The following is a 27,151-nucleotide window of genomic DNA, read 5'->3' as shown; positions in this document are numbered from 1 at the left end:
AAGTTCAATAGTATAGCCAACTACTAGCTCCAATTCATCTATAGTCAACTTAATAGCTCATTTATACAATAATTATATACTACACTATTAATACCTAGTCCCACCTGTCATAGACACACTGCGTCTTGAAGTTCATGCTACAGCTGGCTACAAATCTATAGCCCGCTACTCTTCTCTCTCCTGATTTATCTACTTAAAATATATTTGCAGCTGGCTTGTAGTCTACTATTGTACCTGCTCTAAAAAGCCTCACACACGCAGAGAGAGAAAAGGTGATTTCTGTACCACCTAGCCATTCTTCCTTTAATCCTTTTCAATTGTTCCATTCTTGCAGCAGCTCTGCATAACTCACATTTTGCCACTGTAAAATGTGTTCAAAAGTGGAGTACATAGTACACGTGAAATGTGCGAGAAGGGACGGGGAAAAAGGCTCATTTTGTTGCACAGAACAGAGTAATAACAGACCAATCAATTAGCTGATCATATTTCATTGTAGTTTCCCCGATCCTACCAATAACATCATAATATATATTTTGGTAGGAAAAAAGGTAAAAAAGCAAAAAAAAAAATGTTGCAGCGTGCAGTAGAAAGAAAGAATTATTTTGTACAGTTGTAGTACTCTTGTAACATCATCATCATCATCATATGGCAATGAATGAGACAGCAAGATTGGTTGGTTGCTGCGCTGCGTCGCCCTGCCGTGTGCCGCGGTGCTCCCGGCCGACCGGCAGAGCGGACCAAGGAAAGAATCGGTCACCGTCACCATCACCGGAGACGCAGCGGCGGCGGCGGCGGCGGAGGGTGGGTGGGCGGGTAGTCAGTAGGGGCGCATGCCGACGTAGTTGCCGGGCGGGTCGTAGTTGCAGGTGATGAAGGTGCCCCTGCCGTTGTAGCAGGCGACCATGGCGCAGCCGACGCGGCGCGTGGCGCGCCACATGATCTGGGTGTAGTGCCCGCACATGCCGCCGTAGCAGCTGTTGCTCCAGTAGTTGTACCGCGGCTGCTCGGCGAGCCACGCGCCCACGGCCTGCGCCGGCGACCAACCCGTGCCGCTCCCCCAGAACAGGTTCTCCCCGTACGGCCCCGACGAGTGCACCAGCGCGCAGTCGCCGCGCCGCGACTCCGCGTACCACCGCGCGTACCCGGCCACCCGCTCGTCCCACACCAGCGCCGGCAACCCCATCGCCGCCCTCGCCGCGTTCTGCTGCCCCAAGAACTGCATCCTGTAGTCCCCGCCGCCGCCGCCGCCGCGTGGGTAGGCGACCACGACGAAGGCATTGCCGGGAAGAAGAAGCACAATGCCGAGGAGAGCAAGGGCAATGGCGGTGGAGGACGCCATGGGAGGCAAAATGCTGAGCTGTGGATTTGCACTACTGCCACTACCAGTCTACCACCATCGCGCTAGCTCAAGGCCGTATATATGGACTCGACGTTGAGAGTAAAAAAGCCATTTTTTAGATGATGGTGTTGGGGACAGGAGCCATGTTCGATAATGATTGCGCCACACAAGACTATGGAAGGCAGGTCTACCTAAATGTGCTTCCGACTAGAATAAAATTAGCAGTTCAATTATGTGCAGGCTGCGCCGAGAGGACGAACTGATTAGCTTCTTTGATTTTTATGGAATCTCGAACTAATTATAGTAGTTAGTTCTATGCAGGTCAGAGTCTACTCCTGCAGTCCAGCTAATTTAGTAACAGCATTCATTCCGTTACCGTTTGGTAATTAAAATCGATGCCAATTTGTTCAGGGAAGTCTAGCTCTTTGGATGCAAGAGCAGAGGACTGAAATAAAACTGCACCAGAATTATTTTTGGTGAGTTGGATTCATCATGACGAACCGCTTGACTTGGCCTGTAGCACCGATCGTGCCACGGCGTTTTGCTCTCGAAAAGACGCTATACTACCTCTTTACAACTCACATTGGCTGCCAAATGACAACACAGTGACATACATTGATAGCCAGCGCCCATCAGACAGCTTTCATTGCTCGAAAAGAATTACTACTAGTGCGTACAGCTCCATTGTTAATTAGTGAGTACTTAATTAACCGCTTGTACTTCGTTTCTGAATTCTGAACTATGCTGTGAACTCTGAAAGTCAAGAAAGGAACAGTGGCAAGTGCAGCTTTTGCAGTTAGCAACGATTACGTTATAATCTAATCAATAAATCTCAGAGGTCAAGAGGTCAGTCGTGGTAAAACACCATGTGCATCTGGGTGGTACTAATTTAAGTGATCATCACAACGTTGCATTTGCGTCGCAGATTTCGTTTATTTTATGGCAGAAACAGATGCCATTATCACTCACTCATTCAGGACTGACCTACCGAATAGCCAGGAATATATACGAAGAATGTATTGGCATGGTTTGGAAGGTTTCTGTTGGTATGTACCTACTGATGAACAACGTGCCAATCACTGTCTGTCAAGAACTATGCCCAATATGCGGCGAAACAAATGGAGCTGATGGAAAGACTTTTGGCGTCCCCTGCACTAGCTAAACAGAAAAACAGCATGACAATTTTGACATTGTTCTCTGGAGTACTTGGGTACGAGTGATAATTGCTTTGGGACAGCATAACAAAGAAGGATGGAAGATGATTGCAGGGTTAGGAGAAGACAGCTCAGTGTCGGGTGTTCAGAATTTGAAGTGTACAGTTCAGTACTACTACGAAGTTGCTTGTTGTACACATTATCACATTATTGCCTTGTCTGAACCAGTGTAAACTGTTCCCTCAATGGATGTCTTGACAAACGCTGTAAATGTAAAATGTAAGCTTGCAACTTTCAGTCGCCAGAGAAAACCAAGGCCAAACATCTCAACCCGGTTGGATTTACGCCTTCCGTTTTTTTTTTAAAAAAAACTCTAAATATGAATCTAGACAAAAGTACTTAGTCAGATTCATAGTTAGAGCTTTATTTTTCTTAATGACGGAGAGAGTATATTAGTACCATAGATTATGTACTTAATTAGATTAACAATAAAAAACAAATTTAACAATAGGCTAGAACAAGTGTACTACGTAAATCTATTATCTTTTAAAAATAGAACAAGTGTACTACGTAAATCTATTATCTTTTAAAAATAGACGTAAATCCTTATTGAAGTCAACTTTACTCAGCTTTGACTAATATTTTAAAAGGTCTTCTTATGATTTTTATGCTTAAAGTTAACTCTTGTTAACTAGTACTCCCTCTATTTCACAATGTAAAGATTCTTTAACATCAATATAAATGTGGGAAATGCTAGAATGACTTACACTGTGAAACGGAGGAAGTACGTATTTTAAACTAGCTTGTTTTTTTTTTAATCGGAGGGAGTATTATGCATAACTGCTGCAAGACGACCTTGCAACAAAATTTGTTCCACCGTTAAAATAACCTTATTATTTTCTCCATTTGGCATTTTCACCAATAAAATGAATGACAAGAAGTAACAAATAATCAGCGGTTCCGATATATATATATCCGCTGAACAAAAGATCCCCGTGAACAAATTCAACACAAACCTGTCCAAAACAACGCAAAACAAATTCAATTAGCCAGCAATCACTCGTGCACCCAAATCACGTCTCCCCTGCACATTGTACGTGCGTGCGTGTCGTTCACGGGCTCGATATCGATCACGTCACGTCTTTTCGCTAGTACGGCCTCACGCCGACGTAGTTGCCCGGCGGGTTGTAGCTGCAGACGCCGTACGTGCCGCGGCCACCGGCGCAGGTGGCGAGCGCGCAGCCCACCGCCGTGGTGCGCCGCCACACCACCTGCGTGTAGTGCCCGCACGCCGCGGCGTCGCCGCCGCGGCACGAGTTGGACGCCGCGTCGTACAGCGCGCGCTCCCGCGACACCCACGCCGCCACCACGTCCGCGGGCGCCCACCCGACGCCACTGCCGTGGAACAGGTTCTCCCCGTACGGCCCGTGCGAGTGCACCAGCGCGCAGCCGCCGCCGGCGCCGCTCCGCGCCGCCGCGTACCGCGCCGCGTACGACGCCAGCCTCTCGTCCCACCGCAGCGGCGGCACCCCGACCTGGCGCCGCGCCGCGTTGTGCGCGTCCAGGAACCCCGACGCGAGGCTCTTCGTCTTCCCCGACGACGACGACGACTTGGCGTCGGCGGCGCCGTGGAGGAGGAGGAGCACGGCGGTGACCGCCGCGAACGGGAGGCGGCGAGAAGCCATTGCTTGCTCCTAATTAAGTACGATTTTTTTTTGCTTGATCGATCAGATCAGGTGTGATGTTTGTGTTACGTTTCGTATTTATACGAGCTGGAGTACGAGAGTTTTTGGCTGGGAAAGTGCGTGCCAGGGCTGAAGGAGTGGCGTTCATGTTCGATAATGGTTGGCATTTGTTTCAAAAAAAAAAGATTATGGTTGGCATGCATATATAACTAAGCAAGATAAAGTCCAAGCAAGCTATATATGCATAATTTGATTTGCGTCCATGTCTAACATATCAAAGCCAGCTAGATTTTGTCGCACGATGGATTGCGACATTTTGGGCACAATATACGGGCACGTCGAGCACGTTACGTATTGCCACGGCCCTCATATTGCGTTGCACATAGGACATCTGGAACTGGGCCGCAAATACCGTTTCGGACATTTAGCAAGAAGGGCCAAGCGCTTCCCGTTTTCACAGTTTCGGTCCATCTAGTATGGGCTGAACGTCCGTCTCAATCCCGTTACGGCCCATATAGTACCTCACGTTGCAGCTACGGCCTGCATACTGGAGTATATAATAGGAAAAAGTACATATAAAATCCCTCGTCTTATCACCGAATTACAAAATTGTCTATGTCTCCCCCTGGCTGTGTTCTGAACCATCTGGTAAACGATGTAACAATTTTATCCCATCAATAAAGCTAGCCGAATGGCATTCCCCAAAAAAAAAAAAATTGTCTATGTCTCAACCAAAAACCAAAAATATATTATATCTCTCAATTTACAAAACCAGATCACTCTGCATCCTTAGGTGATTTTAACCGCGGTTTTGTTCGACGTGACGGCTCAGTGTGAGACCCACGTGAACCTCACATATTAGGGTGACCACATCATCACCCTTTCTCCTTCCCCTCTTGTACTGAGCTGATCGCCCGATCGAACGACCGAGAAAGGGCAGACGGAGCAAATTCCACCTACGGCCGTGTTTAGTTCTCCCAAATTCCCAACTTTCCATCACATCACATCACATCGAAAACTTTCATACACACAAAAAAAAACTACCAATTTTTTCTCCAAACTATCAACTTTTTCCCAACTTCCTAACTTTTCACCATCTAAACACAACCTACGTTTACAAGTTTCAAGCAACTCGATCAGCCAGCGTGCGATTTTGTCACAGGTTTTATTTCGAGATGAAGTACGCACGCGTGCGTATATACCGTTTCCACCTACTGACCTACAGGTAGGTATACTGCAGGCAGGTCGGTCAGTCAGACCGCCAGATAATGTGTTCTGAATCTTAACTAGAGATGCCTAACAAAACAGTTCTATCTATCGTCAGTACAGCAAAGGTTCTAAAATCAGCCCTGTAAGCACGCCGCAAGTTCGCCATATTGACGCCAAGTCGCCAACAAATAGCTGTCTAGCTACTGACTACATACTTTGAATTGAACACAGCAAATTAGCATGCATATATGATCGATCAGTATACATCAATACTACTATTATATATATATATATATATATAGCATAGTTGCATAGGGCACCGTCTCTGGAAACCGAGATGATGTAGCATCTACACAAGAACAGGACTACCATTGGACAATCTCATGCTCCTAGGGCTAGGAGTATATTTTTGAATATGATGAGAGCCATGCATAATTGCATATAGCCATTTTTTTTACGAACACGCAAAATAATTGCATGTCAATGTATTAGAAGAAATTTTTTTTTGTTACACAATGCAATCAGCCAGACCGGCTTATGCCAAAGAAAGGAAGGAAAGCAAAACAAAAGCTGAAGCTAGGAAAAAACTACTACGGTGGCTAAACGCAACTCCGAATAGCAGGAAGGGGCAGAGCCACGCTACACTCACAAGAAATCCCAGAAGCGGCAACGTCAGCTAAAAACCACAAATGGACCTTCGAGAGCACAGAGTAAAAACTCTAGAGTTTCGTTCCTTTCACAGCTGCCAAGAGACAAGGAGTACCACATATGGCTATATCCAACTATCCAAGTATATGTATGTATTCATGCATAGACACGGAGATTGAATTAATCACACATATGCATGCATTTTATTTCTGTGTATTTCACAATCACATACTATGTATAACATCATCGATATGATACTAATGCTCATACAAAAAACATGGCAATTAAACCAGTAGTTTAATTTAATTCACATACATTTATATATATGTATTAACAGAAACGTTCAAGATCAATCGAAACCGAGCGTACATATGCATATTATCTCATATACCAACTAGCTATCAATTAACAATTGGATCCATATCACTGAATGTAATATATATATGTGTAGCTAGCACCCAACACCAAAATCTATTATTGATCATACCCTAGAACGTAATCGCCGGCGCCGCCCGAACCGTAGTCGCAAGACGACGACGTCCACGTCGAGAACTTCTCGTCGGCGCCGATGATGGCGCTGCCGTCCGGGCACTGCAGCTCCGGCAACGACGAAGGGATGATCCCGCCTTGCGCTCCGCCGATCGACTCGCACTTGAAGAGGAAGTCGTATAGCTCGTCGTGGAGACCGTAGCCGGCGACGAACCCACCACCACCCGCCATTGACGACGACGAGGTCATCTCTACACCGGCGACTCCCGGCATGTAGTTCGAACCGGTCGCCGCCGCAGGGTCGAGGTGCTCGGCGGCTTGGAACGCCTCCGACGTGGTGGCGGCGGCGGTGGCGAGGGTATGGCCGCCGACGACCAAATGATGGGGGTGTTGCACGGTGGCGACGACGGCGTCCGTCGGCTGCACGGCCGGGAGCGGTCTGCTCGGCAGCAGCGCCTCGAGCTTCGGCCACTGCGGCGGCGCGACGCCGACGCCGCCGCCGTTGCTGGTGGTGGTGGTGCAGCCGAACGCGCTGTTGTAGAGGCCTTGGAGGCGCATGTGGAGCTGGATCCGCTCGAGGGCCGACGAGCTTAGGGCTTGATGCGGCGCCGCCGCCGCCGCCGCGGTGCCGACGCCACCGCACATGGCGGCGGCGGCGCCGCCTGCTAGACCGCAGTGGTCTTGGTTTGCGCGGGCGCGGCGCGACGGCGCGCGCTTGCCGAGGAGCTTCTTCTTCAGCTTGGTGTTCCAGTAGTTCTTGATGTCGTTGTCCGTTCTCCCCGGCAGCTGCGCCGCGATGATCGACCACCTGTGAATGCAACTAGCATTAGCACATCTCTACTAAATTATCTAGATTTTTTAGGGAGATTATTAGTAATTAGCTAAAGTTTTTGTTTTGTTTTGTTTTGTTTTGATAATTAATAGCTGAAGTTATTAATAGTGCATGCCATGTTTTAGTAAGTGATGCATGTACGTGTTAGTCTCTGAGATGAAAGGGGAAAAAGAATGAGGAAAGTAGAAGTAGATAGAGAGGTGTGTGCATGCAGTTATGTATGCACATGCGATGAGAGGGCAAGTTGCTAATATGGTGATTATTACCTGCTACCGATGCTAATGTAGAGGCTACAAATGATGTGCTCCTCTTCTTCTGTGAAATCACCATGCTTAATGTTTGGCCGCAGGTAGTTGAGCCATCTGAGCCTGCAACTCTTGCCACATCTCTTCAGCCCTACAATAATCATATGCAATTAATATACTTTAAATTCATTTGAATTATACAGCACCCAATTGCATCAGATCAGGAGACAGAAATGAAATGGTCTAGGATAGACAACCATTAGCTAGTACTGCGCTCCAGTATTCAGAGACAAAATAAGAAGAGAGAATTGGAGGGTTATGCATGCATACTACTGAAGATCACCAAATACAAGCTAGCTAGAATTTAACTAATAACTAAGATCAAACTACTTGGCATATCTTCCAGTGTGCTAGACATTAACAGACTACTCAAGTTTAGGTTCATGTAATTATCATGTGTGCTTCACTTGATTAAAAAGGAATTTAATTTCCTCTCTCTATCAAGCTGATCCCTCTTAATTTATCAGGAAAAAAAATCAACTTGATCCCCTTTGATCTAGATCTCTCACTCCACGACAAACAAATAGGGCAATCTACAAATGGATGATCATGTTATAGTTCACCCCTTTTAGATCAAAAGTCTACATAAACTTTACCTTGTATTAGTAAAACAGCCAATCCACCATACAGGTGATACAAAAGAGGGAAAATAACATGTATTAGATGCATCTCTAAAAATATGTTTTGCTTTAATCCCCAATTTAGACTCAATCACATAACAAAAACCATACTACTACCTATCAAAAGCTAACCATATGGATGATTAACTTGCACTAGCAAGCTAGCAAACACTTGTACATAACCAAGGAAATTAATTGCTAGCAGGATAAATTAGAATTCATGAAAACAAAACTCAATTTTTGCTGGGTTAGCCCAAGATTAGGCTGACCAAATGTTAATTGAAATAAGAAGGGGGCTTTGTGCGTTACAACATCGACATAATTAAGGAAGACCAAACAGGGCGGTCGGTGCCCAGCCCTAGCTAATAACACACACAAATCAGCCACCAGAGAAGTCCAGAAACAGCAAAATGAATCGAAGAAGCAAAATCAAAATCTAGGCGAAAGAACACAAGGTAGGAGAGGAGCATATATATGTGCGTGCTTACCGATCTTCTGCGGCAGCGCGATCCAGTTGCCGCCGGTGCCGTTCTCCTCGATGTAGGCCTTGAGCTTGGCGTCCTCCTCCGGCGACCACGGCCCTTTCTTCACGCTCGCCTTGTCGCAGCACGGCGCCCTCCCCATCACTAATTCCTTCGAATTCTTGATTTCTTGCTGCTCAGCTCGATCGTCGTCGTCGTCTATCTCAGCAAGTCAGCAGAAGAGAGATCTAGAACCTATGGATCGCTAGTGCCTGACGACGGCAACGATGTGTAGCTAGCTGCTGCTGCTGCTGCTGCTGGTGGTGGTGGTGGTGATGGCGTGTTTGGCAGCAGCGGTGAGCGGGTGCATCTGGGGTTGTGGCCGGCCGGGCTGGCTTTATAGTAGGTTTAGTAGATGGATAGCTAGAGAGGAGGGGAGGCACCGGACACCGGGAGAAAAATACGGGTGTGGGCTTGTGAGAATTGTGAATTTGTGAAGTGATGATGTGACGGGTTGGCTCCATTATAGGGACACCACCACGTTATTTTTTGTGTGTGTTTGTGTGTGTGTGTGTTGCTGGGGATTAACGGACGCCGCCCTACCATGCAGTCAAGTCAGACATGCACTCGCCGAGATCTTCTCTGCCAAGCCAACTTTGATTGTTACGCTAGCTGCTGCTGAGATCGGTTAATTAGTTGATTTGCACTAGTTAACAATGAAGACTTACAGGTGTGTGTCCTCTAAGACTGATTTTTTATCACTGCAAATAGCAACCCATTATGTTTAGCAAAATGCAAATGATCTATAACAATGGTACTAGAGCTAAGTCATATGACTAAATTAACAATAGTGCAGTGATCAACACGGTTTATACTTTATGACATGCGCATGCTTCTCCTTTTTAACATGATCAGGGTGGCTTCATTTTTTTTTCCAATAAAACAAAACTATCAAAGGCAACATAGGTAAATGGATTACGTTCATTGAGAAACTACGCGTCGACGCATATGGACTTCATTGAAGTCATCGGGTGCATATACGATAAACAACACGCGATGATCCTGCAAATACGATGACATTAGCACACTAAAAAGAAAGTCGTTACATATTGATATGGAACAAGATCGCTTGCAAGTAGTACTACCCACTCCTAAGAGTAAAAGCATCTCCAACAGCTTCTCTACTCCTCTAAACCAAAAATTTAGCAAATGAACCAAAAACACTCCTTCAATAGACTCTCTATTCGACTCTCTAAGCCAAATGCCTCTCCATCTCAACCCACGCACTGGCCAATATTGGCCAGCCTCCCTATCCTTCTCTCCGCCTCTCCCTGTATCCATGCTTCTCCTCTCCCTCTAGCTCTGCCGCCACACCGGTTCTCACCATCCCTGCCGAGCTCCCCCGTATCCCCTCGGTTGCTTTGTCGTCGTCACCACCTGTGGGAGGAGCATGTCGCCATTGCCTTTTGCCGTGGCCGCCATCCACAGGGAGGAGTGCTGCCTTCCCCGACCTTCCTCTACGCCCGCCATCCCCTGAGCTGAGGAGCATCGCCGCGACCGCCGCCGTTGACAGCCACCGCCGCCAGCCATGGCCGCCGTCATTTGTGTCGTCACCAGCCATGGCTGCCGTCATTTGGAGGCCTATACCACCATGCAACCCCTGCCGGATTGGGGCGGCCGTGCAACCTCCAGACCGGCGGCGTGGATTCGACCGGTCATCGTCGAGGTCGTCGTTGCCGAGGTCGTCATCACGAGCCGCCACCGCCGCCATCGCCAGCCTCTGGATGGTCGCAGTCGCGCGGGATGTGTCCGAGAGAGGAGGAAGAGGGAGAGAGGAGGAAGGAGTAGTAGAGGCAGACGTGTGGGTCCCAGTGTCATAGGCTCATAATGGATAGTGTAGATGGAGAGGCTATTGGAGTGAGAAATGAGTTTGGCTTGCCAAATCAATTAGAGAGCTAGCTATATGGGTGTTTGGAGAGTCCGATTTAGAAGGGCTGTTGGAGATGCTCTAAGTAGGGGCACATATGTTAGTCAGCAGTACCGCAGATCAAGTGTCGTTGCGGACGTCCTGTGTCCTTGTTGATATATATGCCCACTTATTCAGTGTGCGCAATGGATCCCAGCAGAGCATGCATGTCGATTTGGCGTGTGACAAAACCCTTCCAAACGCATGCCAATCCCCTGTTCCATGCATGCCTACCTTTACCCAGATCCGTTTCTTTCTCCCCGAGTTCCCAAATCCGCCATTGACAAATTCCTCCACAAAACCACCACCTTTTTCACTGCATTCAGCAGCTAGCAGCCTCTCCCTCTGTCACCTTTATTAGCCTCAGTGTTATGCCGGGATCATATGAGCCTTCAGGAGTTCAGACCTAACATTCGTGGTCCCTGCAACTCTTGTCAAAGAAAAAGCTTTGCTTAATTATTTTGTTATTATATTTAAGTAGCTAATCAAGCACTGCACAGATGTCGTGTTGGCTGGACTGCCCATGAAGCCACGACTTTCATGGTTTCATGTTTGAAATTCTGCCTCTGTCTCAGGAGTTACTGTTTCAAACTAGTCATTGACTATAAACATAAGCATAGTTAATGGATGGTCCAAGCAGATGTGCCAAACCGATGAACTATTAGCAGATGTTCTCAAGTGCAGTAAACCTTGCTGCGTTAAACACGTCTACTAGATGTGCACGTAATGATCTCATCACCATCATCATCTGCTATATATTTACCTAGCTTACTATGTGATTACATATGTAGAACTTGTGTTTTCTGTATACGTGTTGCTTCAGAATTGAGACAGAAGAGGTTAATTTTAAATTTATCAATGTATATATGACTGTACATTCTTTTCAGAAAAAAGAACAATCAAAGCTGGTTGTCAATCTGGTCGTAGAAATCTTCTCGATCAAACGCGTCACTATGCGTGGTTCTGAAACGGAAAAAAGGCCGGGCTGCCTGCCCATACGTCAGGCCTGGTGAATCCAAGTTAAGGTTCAGAGAATGTACCAAGAAAAGCAGAGAAAAGCTATCTAGTAAAAGAACATGCAGACTGAAAGAGAAGATTCAGAAGAAAAGTTGAGACTGAAAGAGGCAAGAACTCTAAGCGAATTGAAAGAAAGAAACGTGTACATGACTCGGTCATTTACTGCAGGCAGCTACCAAGACATGGGGATATCAATATGCACATATGGTTTTCTTTTCTTCCATCATCAAATTTATCAAGAATTTTAATTTGCATGCATGCATACTGCCAACATCTATGGTCTCCCAGCTACAGATCAAGAGCTCATGCATATTCTTTTGTTTTGACCATCTTCTCCCAGTCCTCCATGCTGCTGTTGGCTGCTTGTTTTCTTGTGCCACCTAACTAACTTGGAAAACTTGTTCATCTATTAAATGCCATATATTTGCCTAGCTATGTGGATAGTGCTACTCTGCTCTTCTACCCTAGATGTGGCAAAACTCAAAAAGGGGGGAAATAATTAACAATAATACTTTAGTATCAAGGTTAGCTGCATGTAACTATCACTGTAATTCAGTAAATAATATTTACAGTGATAGTATATACCCAACAACTCTCTAACTAACTATGATCATTGGACAGTGATAAAAAATAATTAACCAACAACCATGCATCCAAGTGAAGGAAATTTTTGGGAGATAACTAACTTACTATGGCAATCAATCTCTTAAAACTGATTGAGTTGAACTAGCTAGCTCACTATCACTACTGTCTAGACAAGTGGCACAAATGTCCACATCCTAATTTATGCACCATGGAAGAAGCTCCAAACAGGAAGCTGTTGGGAATTAATGGCAAAAGGCTACCACTTTACATTGCATATTGCTAATACTAAACTAATACCAATCACAATGCCGTGAAATTGAGCCCTCACATATTGACCTTGATGATTAATTTGCCTGGTCATCGACGTAAAAATTAACTATTGATTGGTCCTAACGAAGTGTCAAGCCACCGACAGGTGGGGACAGGCCACCAGAGTGGAGCACATTAGCCCCACTGTCAGTGACTCATAAGACAGCGATGGTAAAACTAGATGGATGCAATAGAGCCACCACCTTTTTCTCAAAAGGCAATCCAAGTTAATCCTGATCAAGTCCACAGGATAGACTTTATTAACCTAAAGCAAGATGGCTTAAAATATGCAACCCTTCATAAGCTAGCAAGGAGAAAGGATGGAAGGAGTCATTTGGTATTTTCCTGCTTGTCACTTCCTACAAGGTCATATTCCCAATGGCCATTGCCTGTCATCAGCAACATGAACAGTCTTAAATCTTGGCAAAGGGAAAAGAGATGAGCACAAGGGAAGAAAAAGTTGGGAAAAAGGGGGAGGAAAGGCAGTGGGAATAACTGGATATCTTTGCTGAGCCTCATTGGAGTTTAGCATTTGATCGCATGCATAGTACTTGACCTTAGAGGCTGTACCCCAAAACAAAGTACAAGAGACGCTATGAATGCATATAATAAGGTAATCAGTAAAGTGGTAATGAAAGTGGGGATATGGTCTAATTTGTGCCACAATGGTGAGAGATTTTTCAAGCTGGCTCGATCAATCACTCGATCCATGGTGACGCAATTCAAGTAATGAATTCCATCAGATTCGAAGATAGAGCTATATTATATCCATCAGCGGTGCGATCGTTCAAACAACACATTCTGTGTCATATAGGGATATTACGGTTCCTTCACGTAACCGTAAATTAGATGGTCAAGATAAAAAGACCTTGCAATATCGTCATTTACGCGGACTGAAAAATTTTTGCGTTCATCCTGGCTCCGAGTCGGTCGCACGGCACAACAAATAGACGATAAAAAACCTCGGGTGTGTTTAGTTCACGTCAAAATTGGAAGTTTGGTTGAAATTGGAACGATGTGACGGAAAAGTTGGAAGTTTGTGTGTGTAGGAAAGTTTTGATGTGATGGAAAAGTTGAAAGTTTGAAGAAAAACTTTGGAACTAGACTCGGCCCTCATCTAGGAACAAAACCTCACAGTACCTATACCATCCATGTCCTATCAATCAATTGTCCATAACCGATCTGAATGTTTTTTGGTTGCTACCACATGCCTACAATGTCCACTTCACATTGGCTGATCATCCATCCCCGACAAATGAATGACAGGAGATTGGACTGCACATCAATCCAGACACCAATCTGTCGTCAGGGCCGGTTCAATTTCCCCTCCATTTTCACCCTCTTATCATTGGCAAATGATGGCAAATTGGCAGGCTGCTCTGCTCCCTGCCATTTCACTGTCTGCACATAGTGACCAAGTTCATCAACCAAAGATATCGGTTAACGCAAGAAAAACAAAGAAAGTTAGTTAGTGAGTGAGAGTCTCATGGATATCTTATTCATTGCTTCAGCTTGAAGCACGCATGACACATCTGTTTTGACTAGTAGCAATCACTGTTTCTTCCTATCAAACTTGTTGCTTGCACAAATCTCTATCAGTTGTGGTACTGAAAAACAGGGTGCCTCATCTCTGTGTATTCAGTATTAAAATCCTTTTCAGTTTATTTGCATGTTTATTACTGTGTCAGCTCTGCAAACCTATTGGCGATGCTGTAAGCTCGCTGACGTCAGCCCTGAATTGTGGAGTTGTAACTGTCATTTGACATGTCTTGATCAGTTCTTCTACTACTAGTATGAATTTTGCATGGACAGGCAAGTTGTTAATTAGTGGCAATTGTTTCTTGCATTTATGGATGACAACCTAGCTAGATAGCTAGAGAAAAAAAAGGAGATTAATCAGTTGCATGTGTCAGTGATGAAACCGTGCTGGTCCTGCTGGAGAAATCTCAGTTGGAGAGATTCCCCTCGTTGCGTTGCTAGGACAGAGGGATTTGATTAAATTGATAAGAACAGGAGAAGAAAAAAGGTTGGGGCTCTAGCTTGTTGCCATCGTGTCAAATTCTGCCTTTTCAGATACAACCAACGGCCAAGGCCAACACATGCCCCAATATTGAATTCCAGGTTTTCTGAACTTCAGAGAGGATTAGGATGTCGCAAAGCAGGCAGGATTCAAGAACTCAGTATCTTTCAGCATTTGAAATTTCAGGCCTCAGGTTCAAGTTAGTTACCGCCAAATCGAAAACCGGAAATCTTGGAGCTGACACGAAACACCTCTGAAATTGTAAACTTTTTAAGACATTTGCAAAGGAGATTTGTGATACCCTGGACCTGAATAGCTGATATACAGTTCAGTTTAGATTTTAGTATACTGACGAGCCATTTGCAAAGAACAACATGGAAATCCTTAGCTGACAAAGAATGCATTTTCCACCACAAACCATTATTGATAAACTGGCTAGGAACAAGAACTTGCCAACCTTCTGGAGCTATTCTAATTCTGGGATCTAAAACCCCCTAGATCCATGATGACTCATGAAATCAGAATGTCTTGTACTGAAGGTAAGCAAACCTCGTCTCCTTTGGAGCTGTCATTTCTATCAGTTTAATACTGCATATGCAGCACAAAACTACTGCCATGGATAGCAAGGCAACTCATTCTCCAGACACTAATACTAACTTATTCCAAGCCATGATCTCACTTGCTTTACACCTGGCAAACGCAGGCAAAAATCACAATAAACGCACACAAAAAGGAAACAAGTAAGCACTATTTAAATTGCAATCAATCAACTGCATTGTCAATTAATTGTGACCCAGCATGAACCCTAGCTAGATTAGAGCTAGCTGGTGTGGCTGAAGGAGGAGGAGAAGAAGCCAAGCTGTGCCACACCTACTAATCCATCCACCAATGATCATACACCACAAATTGCATTGCACACAATGACACAAACTCTCCCCTCTGTCCCAGGACACTTTTGACTTGTCACCTACGCGCACAAACCATATTCTCAATCTCATGTAGAACAATCAGTCTCTGCTTCGCCTTCGTCTTCGTCTTCCTCATCTCGCATCCATTTTTATCAATAAGATTCAAACCGCGCAACGCAACACGGAGGAAGATGACGAAAAGCGGAGACAAGTGGCGGCCGGTCTCCGATTGTTTATGCCTTTGACTTTGGGTGTAGTTTGGTGCTAAGATAGTGCAGGCTAGAGGAGGGTGGCTAATTGTGTGGTTTGGTAGGCAACTTGGCCTGGTTTTATTCTTGTTAAGACAGATCCTTCAAGGGTAGGCTTAGGCTAATCAGTGATGAGCAAACAGGAGAAAAGAATGTCAAGCCTACCCTAAAGAAGCTCCATATGAACCATGCTTGCCCTAAAATAGCTCACATGCCTATGCATATAAGAGATAAGATCATTAAAAAACAGTGTTGTATCATAATTTAGTGTCACTGTGTGTGCAAAGGTCAAAATATACTAGCTGAGTATATGATTTAAAACAGAGATAGAATCAAGATGAGAATTCCTGGCGTGGTAGCAGGTGCAGAAATCAAGAGTTAAATTTTGCTTAAAATGCGCTACACAAAGAAGATAAGAGATGAAAAGGAGAAAAAGAAAAGGGCAGGCAGGTATAGCAAATGAATGCTAGGAAATGAAATGAGAATCTCAGATGTTCTGAAGAGACAGCCAGTATACAATCCATATAACTTCATGGAGCAGAGCCACCTAAACAACGTCCTCCATTAATACTGTATTGCGAGCAGAACAAAAACATGGGGTCTACTGTTTTAACTGTCAAGATAAACCTTTTTAATCTGATGGCCGACAATGCAAAATTGGCAATTAACTTGGTTGGAGGAATGACAATAGAAAATACTGCAAGTCCATTTTGACACCACATGATTGATGCCGTATACTTATTATACGATGAAAAGGATGGATTTATGATGAAGAAAAATGCTAGCAACTCTTATTATGAAGAGTTCTGGCTCAGAATTTCTCCCAATTATGAAGAGATTGTTCTGGGAAGATATTTCATAGCAAACTACGCTGTCAAAATATGAAACAAAGACAAGGTCATTTTAAGCGATGCACCACCACTATTGACATCCTTCAGAAACATCCACGGATTGATTGGCACGGAAGAATAATTGCATGGACCCAGGAGGAATAGTGCCACTGATGATCTATACAGGGAAGAACCATGTTGCAAGTGACATAGAAATCTTATTCGTGAGCTATTTACAATCTGAATAAGGATATCTCTGTTCGAGTTGTCCCCTCTTTCCTTAGGACACAATTTTGTGCAAAAAGATAACTGTGTCCAACTTTGAACAGTGTCTACTACTGTGCACATCTAACATGTGCCAGCCGGAAGAAGCAAGCCGAAGCTTATTTACATTACATTTCTATTTCTATAGTTCCCGTCCAGAGGATAAGGTATATAGCATACTGTTCCCCGAGGAAGGCAAACGACAGCTGATGATTCCAGGATCGAAAATCCCTGCATCAAGAAATGGAAACTTCAGCACCAAAATCATCTCTGGATTTTTATCAGAGGGACCAATAAAACAAGGGAAAACCATCAACTCACATCAAACTTGCTCTGGAACTTCCGTGATGAAATTTTTTTCCTCCGTGTAACTCATTAGATTAACAATTGAACTAGGATAAACTGGAATGCTGCAAAGACATCCATATCATAGTTACTCCATAGAATCTTGTTCTGAGTTTGCCTTCCTCCTGTATCAAGGGAACTGGACGTAGGAAACTTTGCATGGCTTGTGAACCTTTACTTCACATTCATTGCTGCAGCCATCTTCCTCAACCTTTGAGATATTTCTGTGAAGGATGGTCTATCTGCTGGTTCACTGGCCCAACAGTTTTCCATCAGTGATTTCCATTCAGGATCACACCATGAGGGGATCTGAGGACGTAGGGAATTGTTCACGATGCCCCCTGGAATAAATATGATAAGTGATCACTTTAGTGACAAACAAGAATAGTTGATCAATTACAATAGCATCACTAGCGTCTGGATATATATAAGCAGTCCCTCTTTGCAATTATCTATACTAAATATGAGACTACATAAGAATATATCCTGGCACTTATTTTCTTTCGTTGACCTCCTCAATTTCACGACTCAAATGAAACAGAGTCGTCCTATAAAAGAAATTAGAAGGGGGAAGAAATATAAAAATACACCTGCACCTAAAGAACATGGATATCTCATCTGCTAGACGGCAACTACCACATCCAAGTTGAGCACCACGATGTATGCAAATTTAACCCAGTTACCTACGCTAACATGTTTTTAACTTCAGTATTTGATAATTAGTATAGGCACCCATAACTTCAACACATATCTGACCCATTTCCGATAGTTCAGCCTACACAAGCCTTTCAAAATTGTTTCCAAAAAGCATTTGTGAAAGGAATGGATCTTCTGCAGAACACCAAATGGCATGCGCTAAACATGAAGGGTGGACATGATGGAATTCGCAATCAGGAAACAAGTCACTGTGATAATTGATAAAGCTTACTAGTGGAAATTTTGAAAATTACCAATAATAGCAGCAGCACGCATATCAGAATATGGTTCTTCGCCAGTAAGCAGCTCCCACATGACAATACCAAACGAGTATACATCAATCTACAAGTAAGCGCCATATCAGTTTCAGTTGGAATATAAAAAATGAAGAACATTAGTTTTAATGACTTATGATCCATAAGGGTGCTTATAATTTATAAAGCCAGTGTTCTTACCTTCTCTGACACCATATTGCTTTTCCCACTCAGAAGCTCTGGTGCCATCCATGGTAAGGTTCCTCTAACACCGCCAGACACCAAAGTGTGCTGCTTCACCTTTGATAGTCCAAGATCACCAATCTGAGCAGAAAATGGAGGTGGGATGACAGTCAGGTAACAACCATTTGAAGCAAGAGCTGAGGAAATGAAGATGAGAGGGCAGGGATCAAACTTTGCAGATTGGTCGTTGTGGATCCCTCATGTTGACCAGTAGGTTCTCACACTTTAGATCAAAATGAACTATATTCTTCCCATGCAAATATTCCATGCCAAATGCAGCATCCATGGCTAATATAACTCTTTTACGGCGATCAATTGTCCTGTGCAGTTGCTTTAATTTAGAATTTGGATATTTGAGAACAAAAGAATCATAGTGTTCTTTGATTAAACAAGTAATACCTGTCTTTTTTTCTCAAAAACTGTTTGAGAGATCCATTGATCATAAACTCAGTAACAGTTGCTAAGCTTCCATCAGGACCGTCACGAACTACACCATAAAATGAAACCACATTTGGATGATGAAGTGAACTTAGAATCTGAGCTTCTTTCCAGAAATCAGCAATCTGCAAAACCACATATATATCTGAACTAGAGATCCTCTCCATAGAATACACAAAAGCAAGAAAATCACTATCCAGAGGGTTTTAACAGAAATCTTTAACAAGGAAAAAAAAAAGCTATGAAATCAATCCTAAAAGTTCTAAGGTGTTAACAAGTCAATCGAGCATACCAAACGCTCTCTCTCAGATGGTCTGCCAGCAAAACAGCTAGCCTTTATCCTTTTAATAGCAACATCACATCCTCTCCATTTACCATGGTAAACTGCACCATAAGTACCTGAACCTAGCTCCCTAATTTCCTCCAAGTCATCATTTTTTATAGTCTGCATGATCCAAACAGAGCATATAAGCGGGATACAATGTTGAATTAAAAACAATACTACATATCAAGAGATCAGAAAAAACACCTGTAGTCCTTTTGATAAAGCTTCTGCTTCAGCGGTTGTAGCCTCAATTCCAGAACTTTTCTGCTGCTCACCACTTCCATGCACATCAGAATCCTGATCTGTACCAGTATTCTGCACATAAAAAGGATTTTAGTTAAGAGCACTAGGTAGCTAAGCCAGTAATGTGTAAAGGTCAAGTATTACTTACACCAGCAGGTGTCTCCTCCAACTTCTTTCCATTGCCTTCCTCATCACAAGTCGGCAAAAGAGTGGGACCAGCATCTTGTTGAGCCTTTTCTTTCTCTTCAGAATCTTCTAATGCAGCCTTCTTAACAGATGCAGCCAGCTCTGGAAGGAAATTCAATCTATCCTCTGAAATATCCCCACATTCCTGCAGTGCTGTAGCCCCTCCTTCATGCACTTTACTTGTGACAGTTTCATATTCCACAGGCTTCCTCTGTTTGGGATCAACTTCAGGTACAACTCCGATATGGTGGGTCAAGGCACTTGGATCATTCATAGCATGCAAAGAAGTTGTTTCATTCGCATTTCGGGTAAACTTCTCATGCTCTGGACCTTCAAGTTTCTTCAATGGATTGATATCCATCCTGGACAACTGATCAGTGAGGGGTAATGCAGCTACTCTGCCATCAACTTGTGATGATAGAACAGATCCACCGCATGCTCTTTCAGGATGAATCTCCATCAGTGGAGCTCCTGGTTGATTTTGGACTGATTCAGGGGCAAATAAAGGCTGAACATACTGGCCACTGTTTGGATTTGACCGGTTTTCTACAACAGCAGGGATATCATGTCCAACAACTCGATATGGTATGCTTCCATTGGGTGAGGGCCATGGGTTTGGGATTCTATCATATGCAGGCATACCTGGAATCCGTGGACTAACATCACCTGTATTTCTGACAAAGTTGCCATTTGGAATTGGCAGGTGTGGTGATTCATAGGGTGAGCCTGTATGGACAGGACTATTTGCTCTTCTCCTCAAAGATTGAAGTGGTGGCAGATTCTGCTGCATTTGGTAAAAGGGGTCTGCACCATATGTTGAAGAGTGGCTATAATGCTGACCTGTAGATTCTTCAAATCCTGGTGTCTGGACATATGGCCCACCGACTCCAACTTGTTGGTTATGATATGTATCACTGACATGCTCACTACTGCCATGAAAATAGTGCGGACTTTCATGGCTAGATCGACTGAGAGATGTAACTGAGCTGTTGTCAACAATGTATGGTTCCATCGCTCTAGCACTACCAGGCATATGTAACCTTGGATCTTCATATCGCTGATGGCTTTGGTTTGCATGTGCATGCCAAGCTCTATCATGAGAATGCGATTCGTTATAAAACATGGGAGGAGGGTGACCACCAGTCTGCTCTTTGACATAAACACCATTTTCCAGTCTAACATCTTGGTTTAATACAAAACGCTCACCAGGGCGGTTGCAATCTGGACATGAATTAGTAGGGTGACCAGAATACTCATTTGTCATGCTCGTTTGGTCAAAATGTTGAATAGGCCTCCAACGAGGATCCACATATCGAGGATCACCTTGACCCTTATGGAATGGTGAACGGCAGTGATCATACATACTGCTTCCATCCAAGAAATTGCCAGGGCGACCCAAGTTACCTGGGAAGCCTGCGTTTTGCTGAATTACAGCGCCTGGAGGAAGCCAGACCAAATTATCCACATGCTGTGGTGAATGAACCTCATAATGCCGATATTTTGGCGAATGCCTTACAAAGTCATCAGGAATCCTCTCATCAAAATCTTCTGCTCCAACTTGAAACCTTGGTGAAATGGGAAAATCTCGAGGATCATGCACTCCATAGTGCCCTGGAGAGATATATGCAGGGCTCCAAGGAGAATCCATCTCCCCATACCTTTGGCTATGTGAAGGGCGAGGAACATTCAAATGCCGCAGACCAGCAATATCAGGAATTCCAGACTCGTTGCCTCCAATACCAAAGAGCTGCTCCACGGATACAGGAGAGGAAGGTGTTCTAACATCGCCGAGGCTATTAAGTGCATCAACATACCTCCTCTCTGTCTCTCTCTCATCTCCATTGTAATGGACAGCCGCTGCAGCGGCCTCATCGTCTAAGTGCTGTGAGAACAAGAAAATCCTCAACCGAGTAAACCCCTCTCCTGCAGCAATGAGCTTGTCGTACTCCTCCATCATGTTCACCACATCGTCATCGTTAACAACCGAGACCAGGGCATCTAGATCCTCATCAGGTTGCTGGTACTTGATGATATCAGCATCCTCATAGAGCTCTCGCATCCGCGCTGCTAGGTCAGTGTAGGATACATCACGCGGCAGCATAACAATCCTGGTCTCGCCGCCGACGTAACGCAGACGCCCATCAAGTGGGCGGGGCAGGATGCTTCCTCCAAAGCTGCAGAGGAACTTGGCCATGCGAGGGGCTCCATCAGCCTCGGCGCTGCCTGCAGAGACGCTGGCAGGGGCAGCAGCGGGCGCCATGCGTGCGGAGACTGGGAGAAATGCTACCAAGTTGGGGTGATTTGGGTGAAGTACATCACACGATTCAAATCAAACAGTTGGTATTCACTTTTTTTTTTTGCGCCGATTAGTCTCTTCCTGCAGAACAAAAAAATTAAAAAAAAAGATTATAAACACATTCAAGAAAAAAAAGCAAAACATAAAATCTCCATCTTTTATCAGAAGGATACACAACAAACACTCATTGAATTCCAACATAACCAACAAATTTCTCTCTTTTTTGTCTGATTACCTCAGATCAGAGTGAAAGATCGCACTTCGATCCACAAAAGATGAACACCAAACAATGCAAAGGCTGGAAAAAAAAAACTCTGCCCACAAATACCTGATATAAATCCCCAAAACAAAAAATCTTGAGACAAGCTGAATGCAAGCACAGTCAAGAAAACATTTCGATGATTGCAACACCGTGGCAAATGAAAGGAACCCCAGCTCCGGCTAAATTCCCCTCGAGCACAAGGGGAACAAAAGATCGCAACCGATTCCACCCCCGATGAATATCTGGCGCCGTTCAGCCCGCAGAAAAGAAAAGGCTCCCCTTTTTTCTCCCGCAGAAATAGGGCGATAAAAAAGGATAAGAACGAACAGAAGAAACAAACAAACAAACAAACAAAAATCAATTCCCCACACCCCCCAAGAAAAAAAAAGAGAGGAGGACAAAATCAGCACACAGCAAATAAATCGAGGGATAGACATAGAAGGATGCTGCTGCGGCGTTACTGCGTACCTATCCGGCGATCTGGCGCTCAAGCAAAGCGAGCAACCAATAGCTTCGGGGCGGCGGCGGAGGTGGGAAACCGCCTGAAGGAGGGGAGGCAGGGAGAGGAGGAGGGAGGGAGGAGGAAGGTTGATTCGGGCGGGCGCGCGCGGATATTCTCCCCCAGAGATGGCTAGGGGGGGGGGGGGGGGGGGGGGGTGGGGATCATGTCACTCGCGGGAGCGCGAGCGCGACGCGAGGGCCATCGCCGCCGCCATTGGAACGCAACAGAGAGAGAGAGAGAGAGGGGACGAACCGGGGCGTGGTCGGGTCGGGTCGGGTGGGGTGGCGTCGCGCTCGTCGGCGTCGAGATGGGTCGTGCGCGCGCACAGGCGAGGCGAGGCGTGTGGCGTGTGGCGTGGCTGCGGCGCGGGATCGAATCACGCCTCTGGTGTGTTTGTTTCGTTTTGTTTAGGGTTGGGTTGGGTCGGTGTACACGCGGCGGCGGCGGGGGAGGGGCGTGTTTGTTGTTCGTTTGTTCGCTGGCTGCTTCGGCCGTGCGGCCGCTCGGTTTCGGTGTAGAGAGGTCATCTCATCTGGTTGGTTTGCGGCTGGGGCTCTTCTTCGTTCCCTGGGCGACCGGTAGTGTACTACTGTAGACTTTTATTTACTCGTATAGTGTACACGCATGGAAAGTATGGAACGAGTCGTCAACTGACCGCCGGATAGTCCATCCTTGCAGTTAGCACTTGCAAGGATGAAAAATGATGTCTTCCGACGCGTCCAGTTGAAGAAATATTTCTAACTATAAATATCCAGATTTATAGTAGTAATTTGGTAGTATTTTAAGTTGAACAAAGAGAATAAAAGAACATCGTTTTTCACGTGGAAGCTTACTAAACTGTTAAATGGTGTATTTTTTTTAAAAAAATACTTTGTATAAAAAGGTTGCTTTAAAAATTCATATTATCATGTTTTAAAATAATTAATACTTAATTCATTACGTACCAATAGAAGTATTAATATATATTATTATAAGTTTATAAAGTTTTGAAAAAATATATCATTTAGGAGTCTTGAAAGTGCGCTTATAAAAGAGGAGGTATTAGTTTAGTAGCATTGACTTTGCATTGTTTTAATTAGTTTGACCACTCCTGTTTTATAAATAAATTTTGAAGTATTAAAAGTATACTATATTTACCAAAGTATGTTACATGGTAAATGCATATAAATTTATAAATCCCATGCATGGTAATTAAAGAGATGATTAAAAAAGATATAGGTGGTCAAACTAAACCATCTATTTAGTCGCAATTACCAGGGAAGGCGTGATGGATATGTTGCAGTATGTGCCTTAATTAGAAATATGACGTCTCCATGTCAATGTATATCATTGAAAACTGTCATTTTCGGTGTAGTACTGTGTTTATCAACGGCTATTATCTTTCAATAACCAATAAGAAAAGGTCTTTTGTTTGTAAGAGAGGAATGAAAGAGATATAGATTAGAAAGATATTTCCCCTTTTCTTTTTATCCTTTATTTCTTTTATTTCTATGGATCAAATATTCATTTTTATGGAAGAAAAAAAAATGGATTTAACTCATATTCACGAAGCCCTAGATTTTTGGGCCGAGCTGGATTTGAACCAGCGTAGACAAATTGTCAACGAATTTACAGTCAAGGTGATATTCGAACGCGGAATGACTTTGTTTGGTCGTTTTCATAATCCCTTCTGGTAGGACATTTGCCCTATCTGTTTTCTCATAGACAAAATCTGATTAGTGTTTTTTTAAATAATAAATAAAGGTGAATAGTCAATCTAATCACCCTTATTACTGATTATTAGGGCATGTACAAAAGTAGAGTCAGATATGAGCTCTACGTTATCTAGAGACTAGTCATCTTACAACAGTTAGAGATAATATGGTCTCTAACCATTAATGTATCAAAATACTTTTTATTACTCTCTTTTCCTTTCTTTCACCACCATGCAACAAAATTTGCTCTAATAAATGCTAAGAGTCGACTCTGAGCCGTTGTCATGCATAACAACCATACCCCTTTCTCTTTCTTCCATGTCATCAAATTTACTTGTATGGCAATAGAGAGATACCACTAATAAAGACCGTTGTACATGCCCTTATGTTTATCCTTGTGGCATCTAAGTGGGCCCAATGACAACTTTGAACTAAAATAAAATTTTGAAGTACTAATATAGGCAGATTAAAACATTAAAAGTCAAACTAGGTCTTAAATAAAACTTGGAGAACCACTTTAACTATTTACCCAAATAGTAAAATCTGATTACTATTTAGGCACAACAATCCCATTTTTATGAACTGCATTTGCCCTGCGACTCTTCTCATATACCAAGTCTCGATAACAGTGTGACATGCTAGAAAAGTCTCCAGTCTCTACTCTCTACCCATCCTTTAATCGATCCATTGCATGTCCTATATACGCAGTTAAAATTGGCACTTTTATTTGTGGCATCACTTCTCTCCAAAAGCATAATCTCATGCAAAAAAAAAAAGAGAGAGAGGGCATATATTATTTTTTGTTTTTTGCCGGGCCACCGGCGGTGAATAAACGACCCGAGGAATTTTATTAATAAAATTGACAGGTCCTCTAAACGAACATGACTTTACATCGTCCAAGTCAAAGCACACAGCATGTCGGGTATATATTATCTGTTGCAATTATACTTTCAGCCAAGTTGTAATTAAGCTTGCTAACAACTAAGTGGCAATAAGACTGTATATCCTTTTTCAATATTCACATCTGGGAAACGCATAAAGAGAGAACCATGGAACCCATGGCACCAAAAAGCAACCACAAATCGCATCAGGCTATGACTCAGAAATACTTATGCTTGATATATACCGTGAAAAGAATTGGTGAGATCACACCCAAATTTTTTTCCAATAATGAAAGGAGTGAGACTACCAATATCGTTGGTATTATGCTCTAAAGGAAGAATCAAACCATGCGTATCTCTCAGCACAAAGAGTGATAAAGAGTGTTATGGAACTTAAAGATGGGCACGGAGAATATGTTCTTCAGGTTTGTCTGGAGCAGGTACAGAATTATAAGGAGTTGCTTCCACTAAAGAAAATGCCCTAAAAATAATGCTTGAATAAAAAAAAAGGTGCTCCATGCTCTTTCCATTCTGTCGTACATTCCGTCATTTCTAGCCGCCAGCTAGTATATCCTATTTCTATAGAACATTGCTATTGAAAAGGACAAAGTATGAGATTAACATGTTTCAGTGGAGGCTGCATGTATATGCATTTATGCATGAGTGAGCTGTTTTGTTTAGTTAGGATATACTCCTACATCGTTCCTTTTCTGTTCATAGTAACATGTTTCTCCAAATAGGTTCATACAAGTCCCTATTGGCCGGAACAAGGAATTCCTATTCTCAATCAGTTATTACCACTACACAAAAGGGAGAACAATGGCTATGTTTATGCATTTCCTTTACTGACAAACCCATTTACTACAAATATATTTCCCCTTTTGCTTTCAAATGTGTTTGCATTATCATTTTTAGGTGGTCCCTCTTACCATGTTATCTTCTTTTCTCAAAGAATGATTTTATGACTTTTAAGATGTGCCAATATTAAACATTTTCTAATATGAATTTTGATACATCTTAATCTATATTTACAATACATAATTTCTGAATTTGGTATATGTATCTCTCAGAAAGGGTAAAACTTCTCTCTCAAAAACAAAGAACACTACTTCTCGATCATTTTTTTGGAGTTTATCTCACTTCTTACTATGGGAATTAGACCATTCCTAGAAAATTTACATGTACTTCAATCATTTGAGTTAGGGATATTTTCGCTATGTACGGTCCAGCAACTTTTGGCACGTAGACCAAGGTTAGCCGCACGAGTGACGCGGCGATATTAATTTCAGAGAGCCCAAGGCCATCATCATATACACAGAGAAGACGTAGTCGCCTCGCCTCGCCGCTTGTTCATACACAGAGAAGACGTCGTCGCGCTCGCCGCTTGTTGCCTTGTTGGCTTGGCTATTTGGCACGGCACGACAAAAACGAAAGAGCACTGGTGCCGATTCCCAACAATGTAACGGCCGTTTCGCTGGCAAAACGAAAAAAAGGCAGCAGACCAGAGCTATCTGCTGCCTCTTTCGGGCGCCAACCCAACCTGTGGCTGCAGTTGCCGTTGCGCTGTGTGCCGCGTCTGCGTTTCCGCGGCAGCGTGTGCAAGTCTCCCGGAGCCAACCAAATTGGTCGTCAGCACGTGCCTTCACGTATCCGCCATGCTATGCACGCGAACCATCCTGTAATACTGCAGCAGATGGCATATGCGAAACTGCAACCCAGATACCACAAGCTTTTTGGCCATTTCCCCTCCTTACCAATCCTACGTGAAACTACCATGAAATCAAGCAAGCTGGACAGCTTCTTGCTTTCTATTTTTTCTGTCAACCAAGACAGGTGTCACGGCGATCTCCTCCGTATAGGCGAGTTTCCAGGCATATGTCTCCGGCGCCGAACCAAT

At 43.8% G+C, this 27,151-nt stretch overlaps 4 protein-coding genes across 6 annotated transcripts; all 4 read right to left on the bottom strand.

The window, feature by feature from the left end:
* Positions 1–802: 802 nt before the first annotated feature.
* On the bottom strand, positions 803–1,496 carry LOC127761364 (pathogenesis-related protein PR-1-like). The gene has a single exon (XM_052285646.1). It carries the CDS (start codon positions 1,337–1,339, stop codon positions 818–820), a length of 522 nt encoding a protein of 173 aa, XP_052141606.1. The 5' UTR covers positions 1,340–1,496; the 3' UTR covers positions 803–817.
* Positions 1,497–3,371: 1,875 nt separating this feature from the next.
* On the bottom strand, positions 3,372–4,269 carry LOC127761363 (pathogenesis-related protein PR-1-like). The gene has a single exon (XM_052285645.1). The coding sequence runs from the start codon at positions 4,176–4,178 to the stop codon at positions 3,642–3,644; it is 537 nt and encodes a 178-aa protein (XP_052141605.1). The 5' UTR covers positions 4,179–4,269; the 3' UTR covers positions 3,372–3,641.
* Positions 4,270–6,331: 2,062 nt separating this feature from the next.
* Positions 6,332–9,128, bottom strand: LOC127761362 (transcription factor MYB36-like). The gene is made up of 3 exons (XM_052285644.1): positions 8,770–9,128; positions 7,623–7,752; positions 6,332–7,332 (listed from the first exon to the last, which is right to left on the bottom strand). The coding sequence occupies exons 1-3, from the start codon at positions 8,903–8,905 to the stop codon at positions 6,510–6,512; spliced, it is 1,089 nt and encodes a 362-aa protein (XP_052141604.1). The 5' UTR covers positions 8,906–9,128; the 3' UTR covers positions 6,332–6,509.
* A 7,678-nt stretch (positions 9,129–16,806) lies between these two features.
* Positions 16,807–23,049, bottom strand: LOC127762705 (uncharacterized). 3 transcript variants are annotated; one of them, XM_052287178.1, is made up of 10 exons: positions 22,932–23,049; positions 19,582–21,996; positions 19,395–19,505; positions 19,158–19,310; positions 18,827–18,990; positions 18,600–18,747; positions 18,386–18,508; positions 18,185–18,272; positions 17,211–17,575; positions 16,807–17,120 (listed from the first exon to the last, which is right to left on the bottom strand). In XM_052287178.1, the coding sequence occupies exons 2-9, from the start codon at positions 21,877–21,879 to the stop codon at positions 17,409–17,411; spliced, it is 3,252 nt and encodes a 1,083-aa protein (XP_052143138.1). In that variant the 5' UTR covers positions 21,880–21,996; positions 22,932–23,049; the 3' UTR covers positions 16,807–17,120; positions 17,211–17,408. The 3 variants fall into 3 exon arrangements, with proteins under 3 accessions (XP_052143138.1, XP_052143137.1, XP_052143139.1); XM_052287177.1 differs by lacking the exon at positions 22,932–23,049 and adding an exon at positions 22,646–22,819; XM_052287179.1 differs by lacking the exon at positions 22,932–23,049 and adding an exon at positions 22,244–22,532.
* Positions 23,050–27,151: the final 4,102 nt, after the last annotated feature.

This window comes from Oryza glaberrima, chromosome 2 (genome assembly GCF_000147395.1).
Source record: "Oryza glaberrima chromosome 2, OglaRS2, whole genome shotgun sequence".
In the NCBI taxonomy this organism is placed as follows: domain Eukaryota; kingdom Viridiplantae; phylum Streptophyta; class Magnoliopsida; order Poales; family Poaceae; genus Oryza; species Oryza glaberrima.
This window is presented reverse-complemented; position numbering and strand designations above follow the sequence as displayed.